Source organism: Trachypithecus francoisi, unplaced genomic scaffold (assembly GCF_009764315.1).
Source record: "Trachypithecus francoisi isolate TF-2019V2 unplaced genomic scaffold, Tfra_2.0 Lachesis_group8, whole genome shotgun sequence".
Lineage (NCBI taxonomy): Eukaryota > Metazoa > Chordata > Mammalia > Primates > Cercopithecidae > Trachypithecus > Trachypithecus francoisi.
The window spans coordinates 109,640,188-109,659,450 of NW_022681473.1; the positions used below are offsets into that span (position 1 = coordinate 109,640,188).

Sequence of the window (19,263 nt, forward strand, 5' to 3'; positions counted from 1 at the left end):
AGACCCCTATGTACACCGGTTCGCGGAGCCTCCAGCCATTCAGCGCTAGAAAATCGGGGGGACTACGCCTTAAAACCTTGAGCACCTGTTTGGGAACTTCTGCGCCCCCTCCCCTGAGGGAGAAAACGTCCCAGACATTCGCGTCAAAGAAGTGTCGTCTATTTTCCTCAACGCAGGGCACCCGTTCTAGGAATGTTTACATAAACACCGTAAACCTGCCTGGTACCACCATGAATGACGGTCACCAGAGCTAGTTTAAAAAGAAAGCAAAGAAACTCAAAACCCGAAACCCCATTCTCCACTGCAGAGGTACTCGTATGGGGCTCCCGCCCTCCTCCTTAGTCAGAGGACGGAGGGGGCGTGGCCGAGCGCGCGGCACCCACGTGACCGCGGAGAGCTGCGCGCAAGCACGTCGCGCGATCTGCCGTCATATCAGCTTATGGCGCCGGTCGCTGATTGGTTGGCCGCTCCAGTCTCCCGGCGCCGGCTCGGCTCCTCCCCGCCCAGCCAGCTTGCTGGCTGCCCGCCGGCCAGGGCAGTCTGCAGAGCAGTGGCGTGCGGAGAGGCGGCGTACCGCTTCCAGGTGTGGACGGTGGGTGGTGGGCGGGCGGGGAAGGAAGCGGAATGCACTTGAGCGGGCCGGGCCGGGAGGCTATGGAATAAAAAAGGCTGGAAAGACTTCAGCGTCGGGGACTCGGGTGGGCGAGGTGGAGGGTGTGCCCGGAGCTCGGATTTTCTCCGCGCTGCGGGAGGTTAGCGAGTGCCCTCTGGATGGCAGGCGTTGGGTGGGTGCTAGGAACGCGGTGGTGGTACGGTACCGAGTCCTGCGCCGAGTGAGAGGAGAGGCTGGCAGGTAGCCTGGCATCCCGAGGACTGGCGGCGAGGGCTGTGCCGAGGGACCTCGGGGCGTGGAGGGCTGCGCCACCTGGGAGTCCGGGCGGAGGGGCCTTCGGCTCGCGGCGGGAGGGATCGCGGGGCGGATGGGGAGGCCTGGACGTGAAAGAGCCGACCGTGGACGGGCTTGAAGAAAATGCAGTGTTTGATGTTGGGTATTGCAGATCTCTTACTCAAGGGAAGTCTGGTCCGGCTGCTGAACACGAATGCTTTACTTTTCCCTTCGTTCTTGGAGGGTTTTTTTCTTTTAAGGGCCAAAGGAATCAGGCTGAAGAATTGGTCGGTATCAGAATTCCTGACCATTGCAGTGCAAGCCTCTGTTACTGCGGCGTAGTTAGGATGAAGGGACAACAGTCTGGGTCTGAGGAGACTGAAAGGAAAAGGGAAATAATCTATTCCTTTAGCACCATAGAAGGAAAAATAATATATACTGCCATCCCCGTGTTACAGCAGAGTAGATTTCGAGGTGGTATAAGTGAAGAAAACAAGACCTCAGTAGGTAGGGTTTCCATACTGGAAAGTTTGTGGCAGCTCGGTACTTTTAGCTGAAACCCTCTGCAAGTTGTCTTTATATCACTATCATTTTTAAGGTTTCTAATGATTGATACCTAATAAATAATAACTGATCCTTGATCATTTAGAGTGCTTTTCCATTCGTTATGTGATGTAATTAATTAGCATGTGTGGTACTCGGAATTCCTCATCTGCATGTAAAACATCTTGAGAGATAACATAATGTGGTAGCAAAGAGAGCAGGTTGTGGAGTGTACATCCCAGCTGGGTTTTTTTTGTACTGAACAAGTTATTTAAATACTCTGACCTCAGTTTCCCTATCTATAAAGGGGATGATAGAAGTACCTGTCTCATAGAGCTAAAAGGATTAGATGAGGTTATACAAAGATAACACCTGGTTCTCAGTAAATATTAGCTATTATTTTCTCAGAATTCCTCATCTGCATATAAAATATCTTGAGAGATAACACAATGCGGTAGCAAAGAGAACAGGTTGTGGAATGTACATCCCAGCTGGTTTTTTTTGTACTGAACAAGTTATTTAAGTACTCTGACCTCAGTTTCCCTAACTATAAAGTGGGGGTCATAGAAGTACCTATCTCATTGAGTTATAAGGATTAGATGAGGTTATACAAAGAATACCTGGTTCTCAATAAATATTAGCTATTATTTTCTATACTTTTTAAGTAGAGCAAAAAGATAATGGTAGACTGAGTTGTTCTAAGCCTGATATTGTTATTATAACTGAGTTTTAAGAAGTTTCTTTAATTCTGCAAGGACAACGTATTTAAGTTTCTGTTTGAAGCAGTGGTACTCAATTTAGGGTCCTTGGGGACCCCTTCAGGGCTTATAACCCCTTAAAATTATATGAGTTTGTAGAAGCACTGAGAGTTTTTAAAAATTCAGGAGTTGATGACTTGAAGTAGTGGTGAAGAGGCAATAGAACTTGGCAGAAGTTCACGTACTTTGCAACCAGATTGTGTGTATTTGAATCCTAGCTCCAGCATTTACTTACTCTTATGACCCTATGCAAGTTACTTAAAATTTCTGTGCCCAGCTTCTTCATCTATAATACAATACTAGTACCTAAGTTTTGAGGCTTCTTGAAAGGGTTAAATTAGTTAATATACGTAAAATATTTAGATTACCTAGTATATAGTAAATATTACTATCAACTACTGTCAGTTATTTTTCAAACAAAAATCAAGTGACACCTGTTTTATCTTCTATTGAAGTAATTTTGACTCATTTTTGACTGCCTTAACAGTGATAATCATACAGGTGTTATTTTATTGAGTACCTTTACTCGGGTCAAATGTCAAAAGACTACTTAGTCTCTAAACCTCACAGCAATCAAACATGTTTGTGTTCTTTTTGGTTGCACCATACTATTCTAGGTATTGTATTGAATTAGGGCTACAGGGCACTGTAGGAAACATGTAGATTGATTCATCAGCTGTTAGCAACCTTTACTGATATAGCAATATCCTTTTCAATTATTAAATGTTTATGTTCTCTGATATTACTTAGTACCCTGTCCCTGTTGCACCACCTCCCTTGACAGTCTTCACCCTTATTCCTTCAGCTACTACCTGTATACTAACTAGGCTAGCTTTTGAACTTCACGTTTGTATTTACATGTGGCCTATTGCCTATATCTAAGATATAAGATGAGCCACAGATAATTAGATTTTAAGATCTACATTGAACCCATTGTGAACCCCAGATATCTGAGACAGGTCTCAGTCAATTTAGAAAGTTTATTTTGCCAAGGTTAAGGATGCACCCGTGACACAGCCTCACACAGCCTCGGAAGTCCTGACAACATGTGCCCAAGGTGCTGGGGGATACAGTTTGCTTTGATACATTTTAGGGAGACATGAGACATCAATCAGTATGTGTAAGATCTACATTGGTTGGGTCTGGTAAGGTGGGACAACTCATAGTGGGGACTTCCAGTTTAGAAGTAGATAAGAGACAAAGGTTGCATTCTTTTGAATCCTTGATTAGCCTTCCACTGAATACACAATTTAGTCTGGCTCAGTGAATCTTCATTTTTACATAAACAATAGGGCAGAGGAAGCAATCAGATATGCATTTGTCTCAGGTGAGCCTCAGAGGGATGACTTTGAGTTCTGTCTGTTCTTTATCCACAAAGGAATTTTCTGAGGGCAAATTGTGAGGGAGGGATGTAGCTTCTTATTCTTGTGGCTATCTTATTTAGGAATAAAGTGGGAGGCAGGTTTGCCTAACATAGTTTCCAGCTTGACTTTTCTCTTAGTGATTTTTGGAGTCCCAAGATTTATTTTCCGTTCATACCATCATTCCTTACCCACCCCCTATTCCTACCCTACCCACATCTGCTAGCTCTGCCAGTATTCCCTACTTCAATTACAATGACATCACCATCTGCTTAGACCTGCCAAAGTCTCACAGTCGCCCTAGATTTCTCTCTCACTTCCCAGCATCTGTGGGTTATCCAAATCCTATGGATGTTTTTACTTGAGAAATCTCTGCTGGCTAGTCTTAACAGCCACTGCCTGAGGTCAGGCTATCATTTTCTCTGGGTTAGTCTGCCACAGGAACAACCAAACTAGTCTCCCTGCTTCTCACTGATAACCCGTATTTCTTTTCTTTCCTTTTTTTTATAGTGATGGAGTCTCGCTGTGTTGCCCAGGCTGGTCTTGAACTCCTGGCTTCAAGCGGTCCTCCTACCCCAGCCTCCCAAAGCGCTGGGAATAAGCATTAGCCACCTCATCTGGCCCAGTACTCCAGATTTCTAATGGAATGGTTTTTATGAAATATGGGTCTGAGTGTATCTTTTTCCTACCCAGAAATCTTAAGTGTCTCCCTATAGTGTGTGAGAGGAAGTCCAAACTCCCCAGCAGGACAGCAGATCCCGCCATGCGTCGTCTAACACCAATCTCCTTTACAAGTCCATCCCCTAACATGTTTTTCCCTCTGCTCCACCCCATCACCCTAACACCCACCAGCCACACGGAGTGAGCCATGAATGCATCATGTTCTTCCCTTGCTTTGCAGTTGTGACTTCTCTTTGGAATGGCTATCCCTAACCTTTTCTTTCTGGTGATATCCTTCTAAGTCCAAATCTAATATCATAGTCACTAGGAAGCCTTTTACCATAAGCTGAGGTAGTTGTGTTGTCTTTTCTGATTTCATAGAATTTGCATATATATCTGTATTGCAGGACGTGTCCTATTGATAGAATTGTGTCTGTAGTTGCCTTACCTTTAAGACTGATTTAGACTGTCTTTTTAATGTTTATATGCTCATTACCTAGTGCAGTGCTTAACACTTAAGTTCTTATTTGAATGAATTAACATGGCGTGTATGATAAGGAGTATGTGTTAATATCTGGCATTTGGTGCTAATGAAATTTTTCCTTCCCTGACAAAGTGAGGAAATGTTTATAATTCATGTCATAAACAAAGGGCCAAACTCCCTAATATGTAAGGAGCTTCTAGAGTTTGACTTTTTTATAAAGATACTAAAAACCCAGTGGGAAAATGGGCAAAGGATAAAAACAGATAAACACAGGAAAAAAAGTATAAATTATTCTAAATATATTGAATGATGCTCAGCTTTACTCATAATAAGGTAAATGCAAATTAAGTGTACCCGAGATAGCCCTTCTTTCCTGATGAATATGTGAAAGTTTGATGATATCCCCTGCTAGTAAGATTGTAGAGAAATAGGTAAGGTACTGTCCTACATCGTTTGAGGACTGTGAAGTAGTTGTAACCCTTATGGAGAGTGATTTAGCAATATTTACCAAAGTTATGAGGGTGTAACTCTTTGGCTCAGCTCTTCTGCTTTTAGAAATCTGCCTAATGAGGGCCTGTCATTGCAGCATTATTTGTAATAGCAAAAAATTGGAACCTATCCACATATCTAGATATGTGTTAAGTAAACACCTATATAACACTGAATTAGACATAATTCAGTTGAGCTCACAGAAACGGACACAGGTCCATAGTCCCTAGTCACAATTTGGAATTCTAGAAAGCTCTGAAAAAACAAAAAGTTGTCTTCTTTTTTGCTTTAAGTTCAGCTCCCGAACTCATTTGATGATAAATTCTGACTCCATCTGACTGAGGTGCCATTGTGTCTTGGCACCCCTACCAGGTATTTCTGGTGTTTTTTATTGTTTTGTTACTTTGAGTGTCATGTGGCAGTGTGGGAACTACCACCTCATGTGACTTAAAGAATAGAAAAACAGATTGCGGATGTTTTATAGTGGTAGTAAGGACTAAGAATTGATGAAAACTAGGGAGCCATTGCACAGGACCAAAAATGAAGGTTCTAACTGTGTTTTGGTTAAGTGGATTTCACAGTAGGAAGTAAACAGAGGCCACTGATTGCTTTGTTGATCATGAAAAAAGCTGTCATGTATGAAGCTTGTCATGTATGAACATGCTACTGAAGGATGCATGTTAGTATTAACAAGGAAGAATTCAGAAATTTAGGAAACAGTGTGGTGAAAAATACCTAAAAGTAAGGCAAGAGTCAATTGAAAATTTACTTTCTAGACAGCTTTGTTATGCATTCTCCTCAACCGTATATTATAGTTTTTAATCATTTACTTTTACCTCACTGTGAGCAGAATACAGCCTTTTCCTTTGGGTCTTGCTCTTTTGCCCAGGCTGGAGTGCAGTGGCACGATCATGGCTCACTGCAGCCTTTGAACTCCTTAAGCAATCCTCCCACCTTAGCCTCCTGAGGGTAGCTGGGACCACAGGGCTATGCTACCATGCCCAGCTAATTTTTATATATTTTGTAGAGACGGGATTTCACTATATTGCTCAGGCTCAAGGAATAAGCCTACCTCCCAAAGCACTGGTATTACAGTCATGAGCCACCATGCCCGGCCAGAATACAATCTTTTTCTCCAAGGATAGTTACACTCTGGGAAAGAGCAAGTATATTGCTTGCACAGTTAAGGGAGGCCTAGGAATCAAAACTTCTTTTAAGAGTTCAGTTGTAAAGATCCTGTTTTCAAAATGACTTAATGCTTGAAATGATGATAAATCAGCAATAATAAATGTTTAACATTTTTAGCTGACAATGAGGTTTGAAAATGAACTTGTAGATATTTTGAAAGATTTTCTATCACTAATGAAGTGATGATACATAATGTCTTTAAAATTATACCATACATTTAATGGCCAAAACCGTAGATAGGTCAGGAGAAGCTGATGTTGACGAAATGCTGAACATGAAGCATGATGCTTCCGTTAGGCATTTCTTGGGTGATGGGGAAATTGCTGGAAGGTTTCTGAATGCACCTAAGTGTCACGTGTCCATGTGAAGCGACCACCAGACAGCCTTTGTGTGAGCAATAAAGCTTTAATCTCCTGAGTGAGGGTGGGCTGAGTCCACAAAGAGAGTCAGCAAAGGGAGTTAGGGGTGGGGCAGTTTTGTAGGATTTCGGTAGGTAGTGGAAAATTACAGTCAAAGGGGGTTGTTCTTTTGTGGGTCACAAGGTGCTCAGTAGGGGAGCTTCTGAGCCAGGAGAAGGAATGTCACGTGGTAATGTCATCAGTTAAGGCAGGAATTGGCCATTTTCACTTCTTTTGTGATTTTTAGTTGCTTCTTGCCATCTGGATGTACAGTGCAGACCAGGTCAATTGAGATTAAACAACTGGGAAGAGAAATATGAACAGACTTGGGGATACCATCACGCATTTCCACATAAGCATAATGAGAGTCCCAAAAGGAGAAGATTTAAGAAAGTGGCCCTAGACTCACCAGATTTGATGAAAAACTTTACACATCCAAGAAGCTCAACAGTATAGGGTTGGGGTTTCTTTTTGGGGTGCTGAAAATGTTCTGAAACTCGATAGTGGTAATGATTGCATAGCTCTGAGAATATGCTAAAAAACTAGTCAATCACATACTTTAAAATAGTGAATTTTATGGTATGTGAATTGTATCTCAATAAACCTGTTTCATTAAAAACAAAAAAAGGAGGAGCATGATCTTTATGTAGGGATGGAAAGATCTCCAAGATATATATACAGTTAAGAAAAAGAAACTTCACAGTGTATATAGTATGCCACATTTTGTAAGGAAGGAGAGAAAAATCTGTTGTTCCATCTTACATTAACACTGTAAGGATTCTCAGGAAACTAATAGATATGGTCACTCAGGTGGAAATGAAATGACGGTGTGGTTTACAGTGACGTGGATGGAAGCAAGGCTTTGTATTGTATATCTTTTCCTATCGGTTTCTCATTTGGAACTATATGCGTATTATTTTTTAAGAAACTTTCTTAAATCCCTGTGGGAATTTAGTGGAGAAATCTCATAGGGAATCTAGTGAAGGAAATAGGCTACAAGGAAGTAAATCAGTATTTTCAGAATTTTCCTTACCTATGGGCTATTTTATTTCATAAATTGGTGTTTAGTAACATGGCCCAGTATGTAGGAGATAAAGGCCATTTGAACACCTGAAATCTATTTGGGTAGGCAATTTGCAGATAGGCTTCTTGTTCAAAAATTTCAGTTCTAAGTGACAGAGGTATTTTAGATGCTGACCACATCTTCTTGTGCGAACAATGCAATGAGGAATGAGTGAGTCAATCGTAAATGATAGATTCCATAGTCAGATCACAAAAGCTGACCATAATATCACCGAACTGTATTGTTACAGGACCATGAGTATAGAATGTACTTAAATATGTACTGAACTGACTAATGTGTTTTAGAGTTTAGGCATCTGAAACAGGAGTTGGCAAACTATCTAAATGGCCGGGTAGTAAATGCCTTTGGTTCAATGGGCTGTACTGTCTCTGTTGCAGTGATACAAGCCCACCTTTGTAGCAGAAAAGCAGCCACGGACAGTATGTAAACATCTGGGTGTAGCTGTGTTCCATAAAGATTTTTACAAAGCAGGCTCTGAGTTTGGCCCGTGGGCTGCAATTTACCAACTCCTGATCTGGAATATTGATTAGACGTGTAGAGAAATAAATGTATTCTAGTTCTTAACACCAAGAATACATCTTCCTTTGTTCTGTCAATGGGAGTGTCAGAAGAACAGATAGATAGTCCCAATTCTATGGTTGTGGTGGCAGCATGGAAATCTTCTAGGGAATTTATCTTACATGTCAGCGCTGAAGCAAAAATCTCTGAAGTATGAGTCCTTGAAGGAGAGAGATGCAGCTGAAACTTGTAGCTGAAAGAGGAAACTTATTTTTCTGAGTACCTAGTCCCCTGCATTCCCATCTTTACTGCTTGCCGTGCTGCCATAGGACGCACTAGGAAAGGACACAGAAATGGAATTGGATCTGGGCTTGTGCCGCTTAGCAGCTTGATGACCTTCCCTTGGCCTCAGTTTCTCTAACTGAACTTTAGTATCCCCATGCATAATATGAAGAAATTGGACTAGAGATGACATCTAAGGTCCCCTCTGGCTCTAAAGATGGCATGTAGGGGATTCTGATAGCAGCAGATGTACTACATATGATTGTTCTTAAATCAGGAACTTGAGATGTAGTGTTTCTGAAAAATTTTTGCCTGGAAAAATATAGACATGGTAACTAATTGTCGCACATGCTTATCTTTTAGGGACTAAGTGATGGATCTTGTACTCAGTGTTGCAGATTACTATTTTTTTACACCATACGTATATCCAGCCACATGGCCAGAAGATGACATCTTCCGACAAACTATTAGTCTTCTGATTGTAACAAATGTTGGTGCTTACATCCTTTATTTCTTCTGTGCAACACTGAGCTATTATTTTGTCTTTGATCATGCATTAATGAAACATCCACAATTTTTAAAGGTAAGAATTTTTTTTACCTATTTTCTAACTATTAAAGTAAAAATAACAATATGTTTCTGAGATTTTTAGATTGAGCTGATTATATGTAACCATTAAATAAAATTTTGGAGACCAACCACAAATGGGTTAGATATTTTCATTTTTAACAAAACTGTAAGTCTAGTATCTTATATTGTTAGATGCATATTGGAGCATTTTAATGCTGATATTGATGAGTAAATAAATGCATACATTTATGTCATTATTTTAATATGATTTTCACAAACTGAAATTTTTTTTTTTACCATGTTTTGTTTTTTGGCCAGATAGGGGATTCAAACTCAGTAGTTTTGAAGTTGTTTACAATCATTTTTAAATTTCAGTTGTTTGTACTTGTCGGTGACTCCAAGGACTGAACAGCAAAAAGAAAAAATAGAGAGAGGATTGGGGATGGAAGTTAATTAGGAAAGAAACGATTATTCCATAAATAGAAGTTTAGAATGCAGATTTTGGAGGAAGGAAAAAAGGTTTCAGAATTTAAAATACTTACTGCATTTTCTCAGTACAAAAGGAATGATTTTCTTACCTACCTATTTTCAAGTTTTTACAATTTTAATAGAAACAGTTTGGAGGTAAGCCCCTTCATGTAAAAGAGATTTTAAAAATCCAGTCCAGAACAGTTTTACGCTTGTTTTGTTTAACATGGATTTTGTTATTTTAAGTATTGGAAATTTCACTTTCAGAATCAAGTCCGTCGAGAGATTAAGTTTACTGTCCAGGCATTGCCAGTGATAAGTATTTTTACTGTTCCACTGTTCGTGTTGGAGATAAGAGGTTACAGCAAATTACATGATGACCTAGGAGAGTTACCATATGGTAAGTAAATAACACAAGTGTCAGGAACATAATAGTCTAAGCACAGGTTAGTTTTCTTAAAAAAAAATAAATCTGCCTTTTTTTTTTTATCTTTTAAAATAATTACAAATTATTCGATTGTTTTTCATGTTCTATTTTCATGTGTTCATGTCTTGCCACATGTGCGTTTCTTTAGTTTTTCCATCAATCTAAAAGTCTGTTGTAGATGAGATTGTGTCTGGCCGAAGATTGGAGTGATCAGATGGGTCCTTGCATTTGTTTTCTATTAATTATTGAATTCAACCTTCTAAAAAAAACTTGAGTAGCTTATGATAATTGCTGAAAGTTAAAAACTACAGAGTTTTAAAATCCATTATCCTACTTCTTAGCAACTGTAACTCTTCTGGCATACGACCACCCACTTTTCTGCGCCTGTATACTTCATTGTTTACATTACACAAATGAAGTCCTGAGGTGCATAGTGGTATGGGCCCTGCATTTTGTTTCTCTTAGCAACTTACATGGTTGTATTTTCATGTCAAAAAATCTTGAGATTATATAATATATTAGTACTGTGTGGATATTCATAAGTTATGTAAATGATACCTAATTGTTAGACCTTCAGATTGTTACCTTTTTTTATAGTATAAATAGTCCTGTAGTGACTAAACTTTTGTGAAATTTTGAAACTTTTTCAAGACACATTTCTAGGATCTAGTATGTGAAAAACAATCATAGTATTTATTGAAGGCTGATAATGTGTCAGTGACAGTTCTCAGCTCTTCACAAGAATCAGTGCATTGTTTTCCTACAATTCTACGAGACAGATACTATCACTGTGCTCCTTTTATAGGTGAGTCAATGAGGTGTACAGAGAGTTTCAGTAACGAGTAGGTGGTAGATCTGAGACTTGGACTCACGCTTGCTGGCACCCTGCTCTTTAAGTAAGAAGTCAGTTATTGCTGGGCGCAGTGGCTCAAGCCTGTAATCCCAGCACTTTGGGAGGCCGAGGCAGGCAGATCATGAGGTCAGGAGTTTGAGACCATCCTGGCCCACATGGTGAAACCCCATCTGTACTAAAATACAAAAAATTAGCGGGGTGTGGTGGTGCACACCTGTAGTCCCAGCTACTCGGGAGGGTGAGGCAGGGGAATCCCTTGAACCCAGGAGGCAGAGATTGTGCCATTGCACTCCAGCCTGGGCGACAGAGCAAGACTCTGTCTCAAAAAAAAAAAAAAAAAATTATTTAGAAGATGGGACAAAAAAATTATATACTGGGGTACTGAATTGGCTGGGCTTTGAAAAATGGATATGATTATGAGTAAAAATAAAGGGAGAGAGGGCATTTTAGGTTCTTGAACCCCTATGAGGAAAGGTACAGGTACAGAGGTAAGACCTCCAAGATAGTGGGAAGATATTGAGTAAACCTGCCCGGTTAGAGCAGGAATACAGGATTGATGAGGTGGGAAAGATCTGAAAGGGCTGGAGTACGGAATAAATGCTAAATTTAAAGTATTTAGTGGGAAGTAAATTTTAAGCAGGGAGATAATGTGTAAAGATGGGTTTTAGGAAGATTAATATGAAGGAAGTGATGATTCCCAGAGATTTAAATAATAAAGATGTCTTAGGAGTATCCTGTCTCATAAATATCTTCATAGTTTAATTAAGAAGTATTTTAGGTAGAACGTTTCAAGTACTTATAAGAGGGAAATAAGGAAATGACCAGATTCCAGGAAGCCAGGAGAGATTAGTTTATAATATATTGAATTAGCTGAAATAGATCGTTTATAGTGTTTGAGTCTAGGATCCCATTTTACACTTAGATGTACATGTGAAAAGTGAACTCTAATCCTAGGAGCTGAGTTTTGATTCTTCTGTTTCCCGTTTTCTTTTCTAGGATTGTTTGAACTCATCATTAGTATCATATCTTTCCTCTTTTTCACTGACATGTTCATCTACTGGATTCACAGAGGCCTTCATCATAGACTGGTGTATAAGGTAAAGTCATTTGTGGGGAAAAGAGAAAAAAAGGCTACACATTTCAGCAATGTATGGTTATAAATTCCATTCTCTATTTCCAAGAATTTCCTCTAACCATATTAAATGTCTAGCCATAATCATAACAGGTACAGAGTGCATTTTGTTCATATTCTTTATGGGTCTAAGGGGCTGTCTTAAAGTTCTTCTGTTCTGGCAACAGGTACACATAAACTTAGAGAGAAATAGACATTAGGGACTCCGGAAGGTGGGAGGATAGGAGAGGAGTGAGGGATGAGACCCTCCTTGTTGGGTACAGTGTGCATTATTCAGGTGCTGGGTACACTAAAAGCCAGACTTCACCACTATGCAGTAAGTATATCCATGGAACACCACTGCATTTGTACCCATAAATCCATATAAAATTATACTGTTTTAGGGCAAAGAAGGACATTTTATAGAATAAATAATTTTGCTGATTTCTACAGGATATGTTAGTTAGGTCGTTTCCAACATGAGTATGAGAAGCTAAGTTGAATGTTGCATGGGGTAAAGTTTGCAGTGCTAATTGTGCCCTTTTCTTCTGTAGCGCCTACATAAACCTCACCATACTTGGAAGATTCCTACTCCATTTGCAAGTCATGCTTTTCACCCTATTGATGGCTTTCTTCAGAGTCTACCTTACCATATATACCCTTTTATCTTTCCGTTACACAAGGTGGTTTATTTAAGTCTGTACATCTTGGTTAATATCTGGACAATTTCCATTCATGATGGTGATTTTCGTGTCCCCCAAATCTTACAGCCATTTATTAATGGCTCAGCTCATCATACAGACCATCATATGTTCTTTGACTATAATTACGGACAATATTTCACTTTGTGGGATAGGATTGGAGGCTCATTCAAAAATCCTTCCTCCTTTGAGGGAAAGGGACCACTCAATTATGTGAAGGAGATGACAGAGGGAAAGTACAGCAGCCATGCAGGGAATGGTTGTAAGAATGAAAAATTATTCAATGGAGAGTTTACAAAGACTGAATAGATTATTGCCCAGTTATTCCTAAGTAAGGACAAAGAAGGAAATACCATATTTCTTTTTTTTAATAAGGAAAAAATAATCTCCATACAGCCAAGATACATAGTAAGCAAATGGTATCATTTGGAAATCAGCATTGTGGGCACTGCTGAGGAATGATCATAGTGGCAGTCCAGGAGAAGATGCTGTGAACATCAGGATTTTAATCTTGTGCTTAAAATGCCAGATGTTGTTCATTTGTATCTTTCTAGCAGCAGATCTGTAGTTTGTGTAGCCTCAACAACAATTAGAAATAAGATAGAGAATAAATTATTGAGGGGACTAGGCTATATGCATTTGCCTTAATCCACTCATTTTTATTAAGAATCATCGTGCTTTAATACCAAGACTAAGCACCGTAACCAAGAAATACTAATATAAAGATTGTTTCTTGTTTCAGGAACGGTTAATTCTTCAATGTTGGTTTGATAATGATAACTTGTAGTACTTTATTCAAGTCAAAACATCAGTGTGGAAAAAAATTCGGATACTTTAGCAGCTATGTAACTGCCCTAATTGATGGCAGGTGTAATAAGACTATCGTCTTCCTACACATAGGAGGCTCATTCTCTGGGCACACTGTCAACTGTTACATTTTACTGATTAATAAATAAATTGGAATTTAAAAATATCGATATCACCATGATTTAATCCAGATCTGGTATTATGTAACTAAACATGGTGGTGATTATTATTTAAAACCATTATTTAATAAGAGTAAAAATATGTGAATCTGGGTATATTTTTTAAAAAAATTTGATGCCCAGATGATATATTAGGCACTACTGATTTTTTAATTAAATTGATGGACTACACTTTTGATGTTTCAAAGTTACAAACCTGTGATTTTTTTGTAAAGGAAATAATTGCCAAATACCCATTGCTGACGATTAGTTTTAAAATCTTATTCCTCCTCTTCTCCCTCACTTTTCCCTACTTCGTCTGCAAAAAGATTTGACAAATACTTTCATAAGGAAATGTGTGTTGTAACATAAATATATGTCAAAAACATAGTTTGTAAAGGCATTCTATAAGCTATTTATGTAAAATCAATAAAAGTTGATCATTGTAATTAAACTGTATCAGTTAAATATTAGAGCAGCACAGAGTATTCTTTGTACAGATTTTGTCAAACTGAAGCCACAGAAATGATATGGATTGTTAAATGTGTTCCAGAACATCCCCAGATACTCAGTGTCACGGGGAGAAAGAAGTGGGTACCACATGCTGTTTATATTTCACATTTTAACTAGATTTGAGTGTTTTAGCAAGAAATCGGTCATAAAATCTAATGTCTGGGATCCAGAAGAAAATGTCTTTAATCTATGTGTTATTGTCACAATGTCATCTTATTTAAATGTACCAATTAGTATTTTGTAATGGGCAAACGTCATTTAATACTTTTCACTAATCCCACTTGCCCCCGGTGCTCCACCTTGCCTAAGAAAAGGAAATTAAGGAGAAGTAAACTTTATTTCCTAATATAATGACAGCTGATATTTATTGAGCTTTTCCTCTTTGCCCAGAGACTAGGACCCAAAGAAGTTAAGTCACTATTCCAAGGTTTATTTCTCTCTCATATAATGTCCCATGCGGATGTTTGTGGTCAGTGGACAGCTTTCCACCTAGTCATTCTGCGACCCAGGCTCCTTCCTCTTGGGGCTCTGCCTTTCTCTCAGTCCATAGAACCCTCTTTGTTGAAGGAGCACATAGGAAAAGAAGGAAAAGTCTGCGTGGCAAATGTTCACGGGTGAGGCCTGGAAGTGGTGCAGATCTCTTCTGCCCATGTTCCTTGGGACAGACCTCAGTCACATGGCCCACCTAGAGAGATTTTGGAAAGTGTGTCCTGCTGTGTGCCTGGGAGGAAGGGGGCACCATTTTCTTGAGCAGCTGGCCTGTTTGCCTTGTTTGTGGTGTTTATTCCCCTCTTCTTGACGTTGAAATGGTGAAGGAGCCATGAAGTATTTCAGGTTATCCACATGCTAATCATCTCAGTGTCTTTAATTCTGTAACTCCAATTATGAATGTTAAAGCTTCCTCTAGATTCTTATTCCTGTATAGCTAATAGAGAAGAGAGGACAGCTTCCCGTGGGGAAGACAGAGCTTCCTCATAGGTGTTAGGAATAATCAAACTTGCCTCTGCCCTTTCACCCATCGCAAATTCTGGTCTCGTAAAGCAGCGTTATGTTAAGTAGTCCTAACATTTTGATATACACTACTGCCACATTCTCCTATTTTCTCTTAGAGGAAGTCAGAGAATACTCATGGAAGTGAGGACCCAAATTACCTTCTACAGGTCACTCGGAAACCTTTTGTAGTTACAAGACGGAAAGTGAAAATCAAGGTTACGTTTTCTACTTTCGTGGTAGAAGTTGAGAAGTGGGTGGATATGGTTCGACAAGACCTTTCAGAAACCCAGAGACTGAGTCTTTGTCTTCCTTCCTGTCTCTGCAATACCGAGTGAATTTCCTCATTCCCCTGTATCATGTTTTCCTCCCATCTTGTAGGGGACGGATTTGGAAGAGAATTACACAAGTTCAGTTTTTGGATTCATGGAGTTTACAGTGTATGCAAGTTATTTATGTAGAGAGGAGGTCTGGGAGAAAGATGGAAACTATAGGGAGATGACTGAGAACAAATATATTTGGGATTAACCCAGATAGAAGAAAAGTTTGAAACCATGAGACTGCCACAGAGAGCATGAAGAAAGATACTCAAAGACACTAACGAACTCGAGGGGTGCAGTGGTGTGAATGGAATGTGTCCTCCCAAATTCATGTGTGGAAATATGTTCGCCAGTGAGATAGGATGTAGAGGTGGGGCCTTGAGGAAGTGATTAAGTCATGAGGGCTCTGAATTAATGATTTGAAAAGCGGTGTGAGGCAACTGCTGAGCTCTTCTGTCCCTTCTAACGTGAAGACCCAGCAACAAGGTACCATCTTGAAAGCAGAAACCGGGAACTCAGCTAACACCAAACCCACTGGTGCTTAAGCATGACTTCCCAGCCTCCAGAGCTGTCAGAAAATCCATTTCTGTTATTTATAGATGACCCAGTTGAAGATACTTTGTTAAAGCAGTACGAATGGACTAAGACAAGGGGGAGGAAACTTCCATTCCTGATCTTCCCAGCTTCTTCAAATTCATGACACTTGAATGACAGCCTTATTTCAGCACTTAACTGCTATCACCTATTACTTTTATGTGCGTCTTATCTATTTTAGATGCCAGATTCCTTGGAAGTAGAGACCGTGTCTGAATCATCATTGTATTAAACCACTCATCCTTAAAAAATGCCCAAGACGTGGTTAAAGCTCAATAAATACTTTGTTGAATTTATTAATAAAATGGCAGAAATGTCATTCTCTTCAATATATGTTTAATAAATCCCTGATAGGTGCCAAGCACTGCTCTAGGTACAAATTTCTCTTCTGATGCTGTCTTTTTAGCTAACAGTTTTCTTTCTCATTTATTCATTAGCTGACATTTGCTGAGTGCCTTGGAGGGGTCAAAAGGGGAAGTAATGAGAAATCAAACATGGTCCCTACATCAAGGATAAACTTTTTTTTTTTTTTTTGTCAAAGTCATAACCGTTTGGAAACAAAACCCACCAGTACCCCAGATTTTGACCACAGATGAATCAGTAATACAGGAACTGGTTAGAGAGTTGAATGAATCTGTATACTCAGCACTTAGCACTCTGGGTAAAAGAAAAAAGATCCTCAAAGATATTAGTTGGTTACATCAAGAAAGGGCAAACCTGGGAGGTTAATCTATAACTTCACCTCAGAGGAACAGGAACTTCGGAGATAAACAGGGCTCTGCCACTTGCAAGTTGCACAATCCTGGTTTCTCCATCTGTAAATTGATTAAAACACTGCCTATCTAATAAGATTAAATAAGTTAGAAGCATTCAGTTAAATGTCATCTGAAGCTGTTGTTCATGTAAATTGTGCTTGATGCTTTTTCTTTCTAGATTCAGTGATTATTGTCATACCTCAATAGGCCCTCAATAGAAATCAGTTGCAGAGGGCAGAAGCCTAGATATTTTCACTTTAAAATTGGAGGGTGAAAGACATTGAGGTGAAGTAGAGATAGAGGATACAGAGAAAAATCGTATAACTCACGTTAACATTATTTACTGTAAGTTATCTTTGTAAGAGAGGTAAAATACATACATTTTGTGTTGTTACCTGATTTCATTTAAAAAACACATCACTTTGTGTGTTTTTATATTGCTATAAACCATAAGGCCAATCTACAAGGTTTGCAGATAAAATAGAAACATACCTTCCTTGAAAAGCAGAATAAATTTCTCAAAAAAGGCAGGAAGTGTTTGAACCATGTGTCAACAAGCTTTACTGTCAAAGCAGGCTTTTGGTATGGAAAGAAAAATACTTATAAATACTTGTTTTAATATTTGCTTTATTAAAATACATTTAAAATATAGCATTTTTAAATCTCTAAGTTCAACGTGAAGACATCATAAGAACAGTAAATTTGATAAAAATGAGAAATTACATTCCCATTTAACAATTTGCAAATTCCAGTTATCCTGAACATTTAATACCACTTACATATTTTATTAATCACATTTTCTTAAACATTTGATAAGAGATTTAATATTTTGATCCAACTACCAAAAAGGCAGACTTGTGTACTTGACAGATTTTTCTAAACACTTGACAACTCATGATTCAAACGTAAACACAAAATAGCATATCAAAAGTTAATCACTCAGTTGGAAAACATTCATACCATAGGCTTTTGTTCATTTCTTGAATAATTTTGTTATATCTTTCCTCTTTTAGACTGCAATGAGCTATAATTGCACTACTGCGCTCCACGCTGGGTGACAGAGCAAGACGCTATCTCTAAAAATAAATATATGTATATATATATATATATGTAAGTGTCTTCCTCTCTTATAATTTAACTGATTAAGCCATTTATTTAGATGGAAACGTGGCCCCCTGACATGTGCCATGAAACAAATAGAAGCCTAGAAATTTAGTGAATATTCAAATATTAAGACAGACACTGGTGTGGTGACTTTTGTCTATCCCTTCATTGGGACGTTTTTTCTTTCTGATCAACTTAAAGTATAATTTACTATAATTAAGTGTAGCCATTTTTACTGTAGAGTTCAGTGATCTTTGATGAATGTGTATACTCATGTAACCACCACCCCCGATCAAAGTAAAGAACATTTTCTTACCAGAATAAATTTCCTCTCCCTTTGCAGTCATTCTCCGCAGCCCTAGGTCACCACTGATCCACCTTCTGTTACTGGTAGGTTAGTTTTCTTCCCTGATTTAGAATTTCATATAAATTAAATCAGACAGTATATACTCTTATGTTTAGTTTCTTTAGCTTAGCATGTTTAGAGATACATGCTGTTGTGTATGTCTGTAGCTTTTTGTTTTTATTACTGGCTGGTATTTCATTGTAATATACCACAATTGGTTTATGTATTTGCTGATGGATATTTGTGTTATTTCTGGTGTGGGGTTATTAATAAAGTTGCTACAAACAATTGTGTACAAGTCTTTGTGTGGATATATGTTATTTCTCTTTGGTAAATATCTATTAGATTTGCTGGGTCATAGGGAAGGACATATATGTATATGTTTAATTTTATAAAACACTGTGAAACTATTTTCCAAAGTGGTTGTACCATTTTACCCTCCTGTTCCCAATGATGAGAATTCCATTTTTCCCACATGTTCACTAACAGTATTGTCAGTCCTTTTTTCTAACCATTCTAGTGGATGTGAGGTAGTGTCCCACTGTGGCTTAATTTGCATTTTCCTGTGACTAATGATGTTAAGCACCTTTTCTTCTTTTTTTTTTTCTTTTTCAAACTTTTTATATCTTTTGTAAAGTATCTGTTCAAATCTTTGGCCGTTTTAAAAATTAGGTTGTTTTTGTATTATTATAAGAATATTGACACATTCTTTGTTAGATGTATGTATTACCAATATTTACTCCAGTGTAGCTTGTCTTTTCATTTCTTTACTGTCTTTTGATAAGGAAAAAAAGTTTAATTTTTATTCAGACCACTTTATCAATTTTTATCTTTCATAGCTATTGTGTTTTCTGTCCTACCTAAGAAATCTTTGCCAATCCCAAAGCAAACCTGGAATTTCCTTTGTGACAAGAT

At 38.6% G+C, this 19,263-nt stretch overlaps 1 protein-coding gene across 2 annotated transcripts; it reads left to right on the forward strand.

Annotated features, from left to right (window-relative positions):
* Window positions 1–461: 461 nt before the first annotated feature.
* SC5D (sterol-C5-desaturase) lies at window positions 462–18,646 on the forward strand. Of its 2 annotated transcripts, none has more exons than XM_033204116.1 (5): window positions 462–583; window positions 8,995–9,214; window positions 9,937–10,069; window positions 11,946–12,046; window positions 12,615–18,646. In XM_033204116.1, the coding sequence occupies exons 2-5, from the start codon at window positions 9,005–9,007 to the stop codon at window positions 13,068–13,070; spliced, it is 900 nt and encodes a 299-aa protein (XP_033060007.1). In that variant the 5' UTR covers window positions 462–583; window positions 8,995–9,004; the 3' UTR covers window positions 13,071–18,646. The 2 variants fall into 2 exon arrangements, with proteins under 2 accessions (XP_033060007.1, XP_033060008.1); XM_033204117.1 differs by having other exon boundaries at window positions 15,349–18,646.
* The last annotated feature ends 617 nt before the right edge of the window (window positions 18,647–19,263 follow it).

Excerpts from the sequence above, each read along its gene's own strand:
- SC5D (XM_033204116.1), top strand. The coding sequence starts at position 9,005 with ATGGATCTTGTACTCAGTGTTGCAGATTACTATTTTTTTACACCATAC. Across the intron at positions 9,215-9,936 it reads AACATCCACAATTTTTAAAG|AATCAAGTCCGTCGAGAGAT; the intron begins GTAAGAATTTTT and ends TTTCACTTTCAG. Across the intron at positions 10,070-11,945 it reads CCTAGGAGAGTTACCATATG|GATTGTTTGAACTCATCATT; the intron begins GTAAGTAAATAA and ends TTTCTTTTCTAG.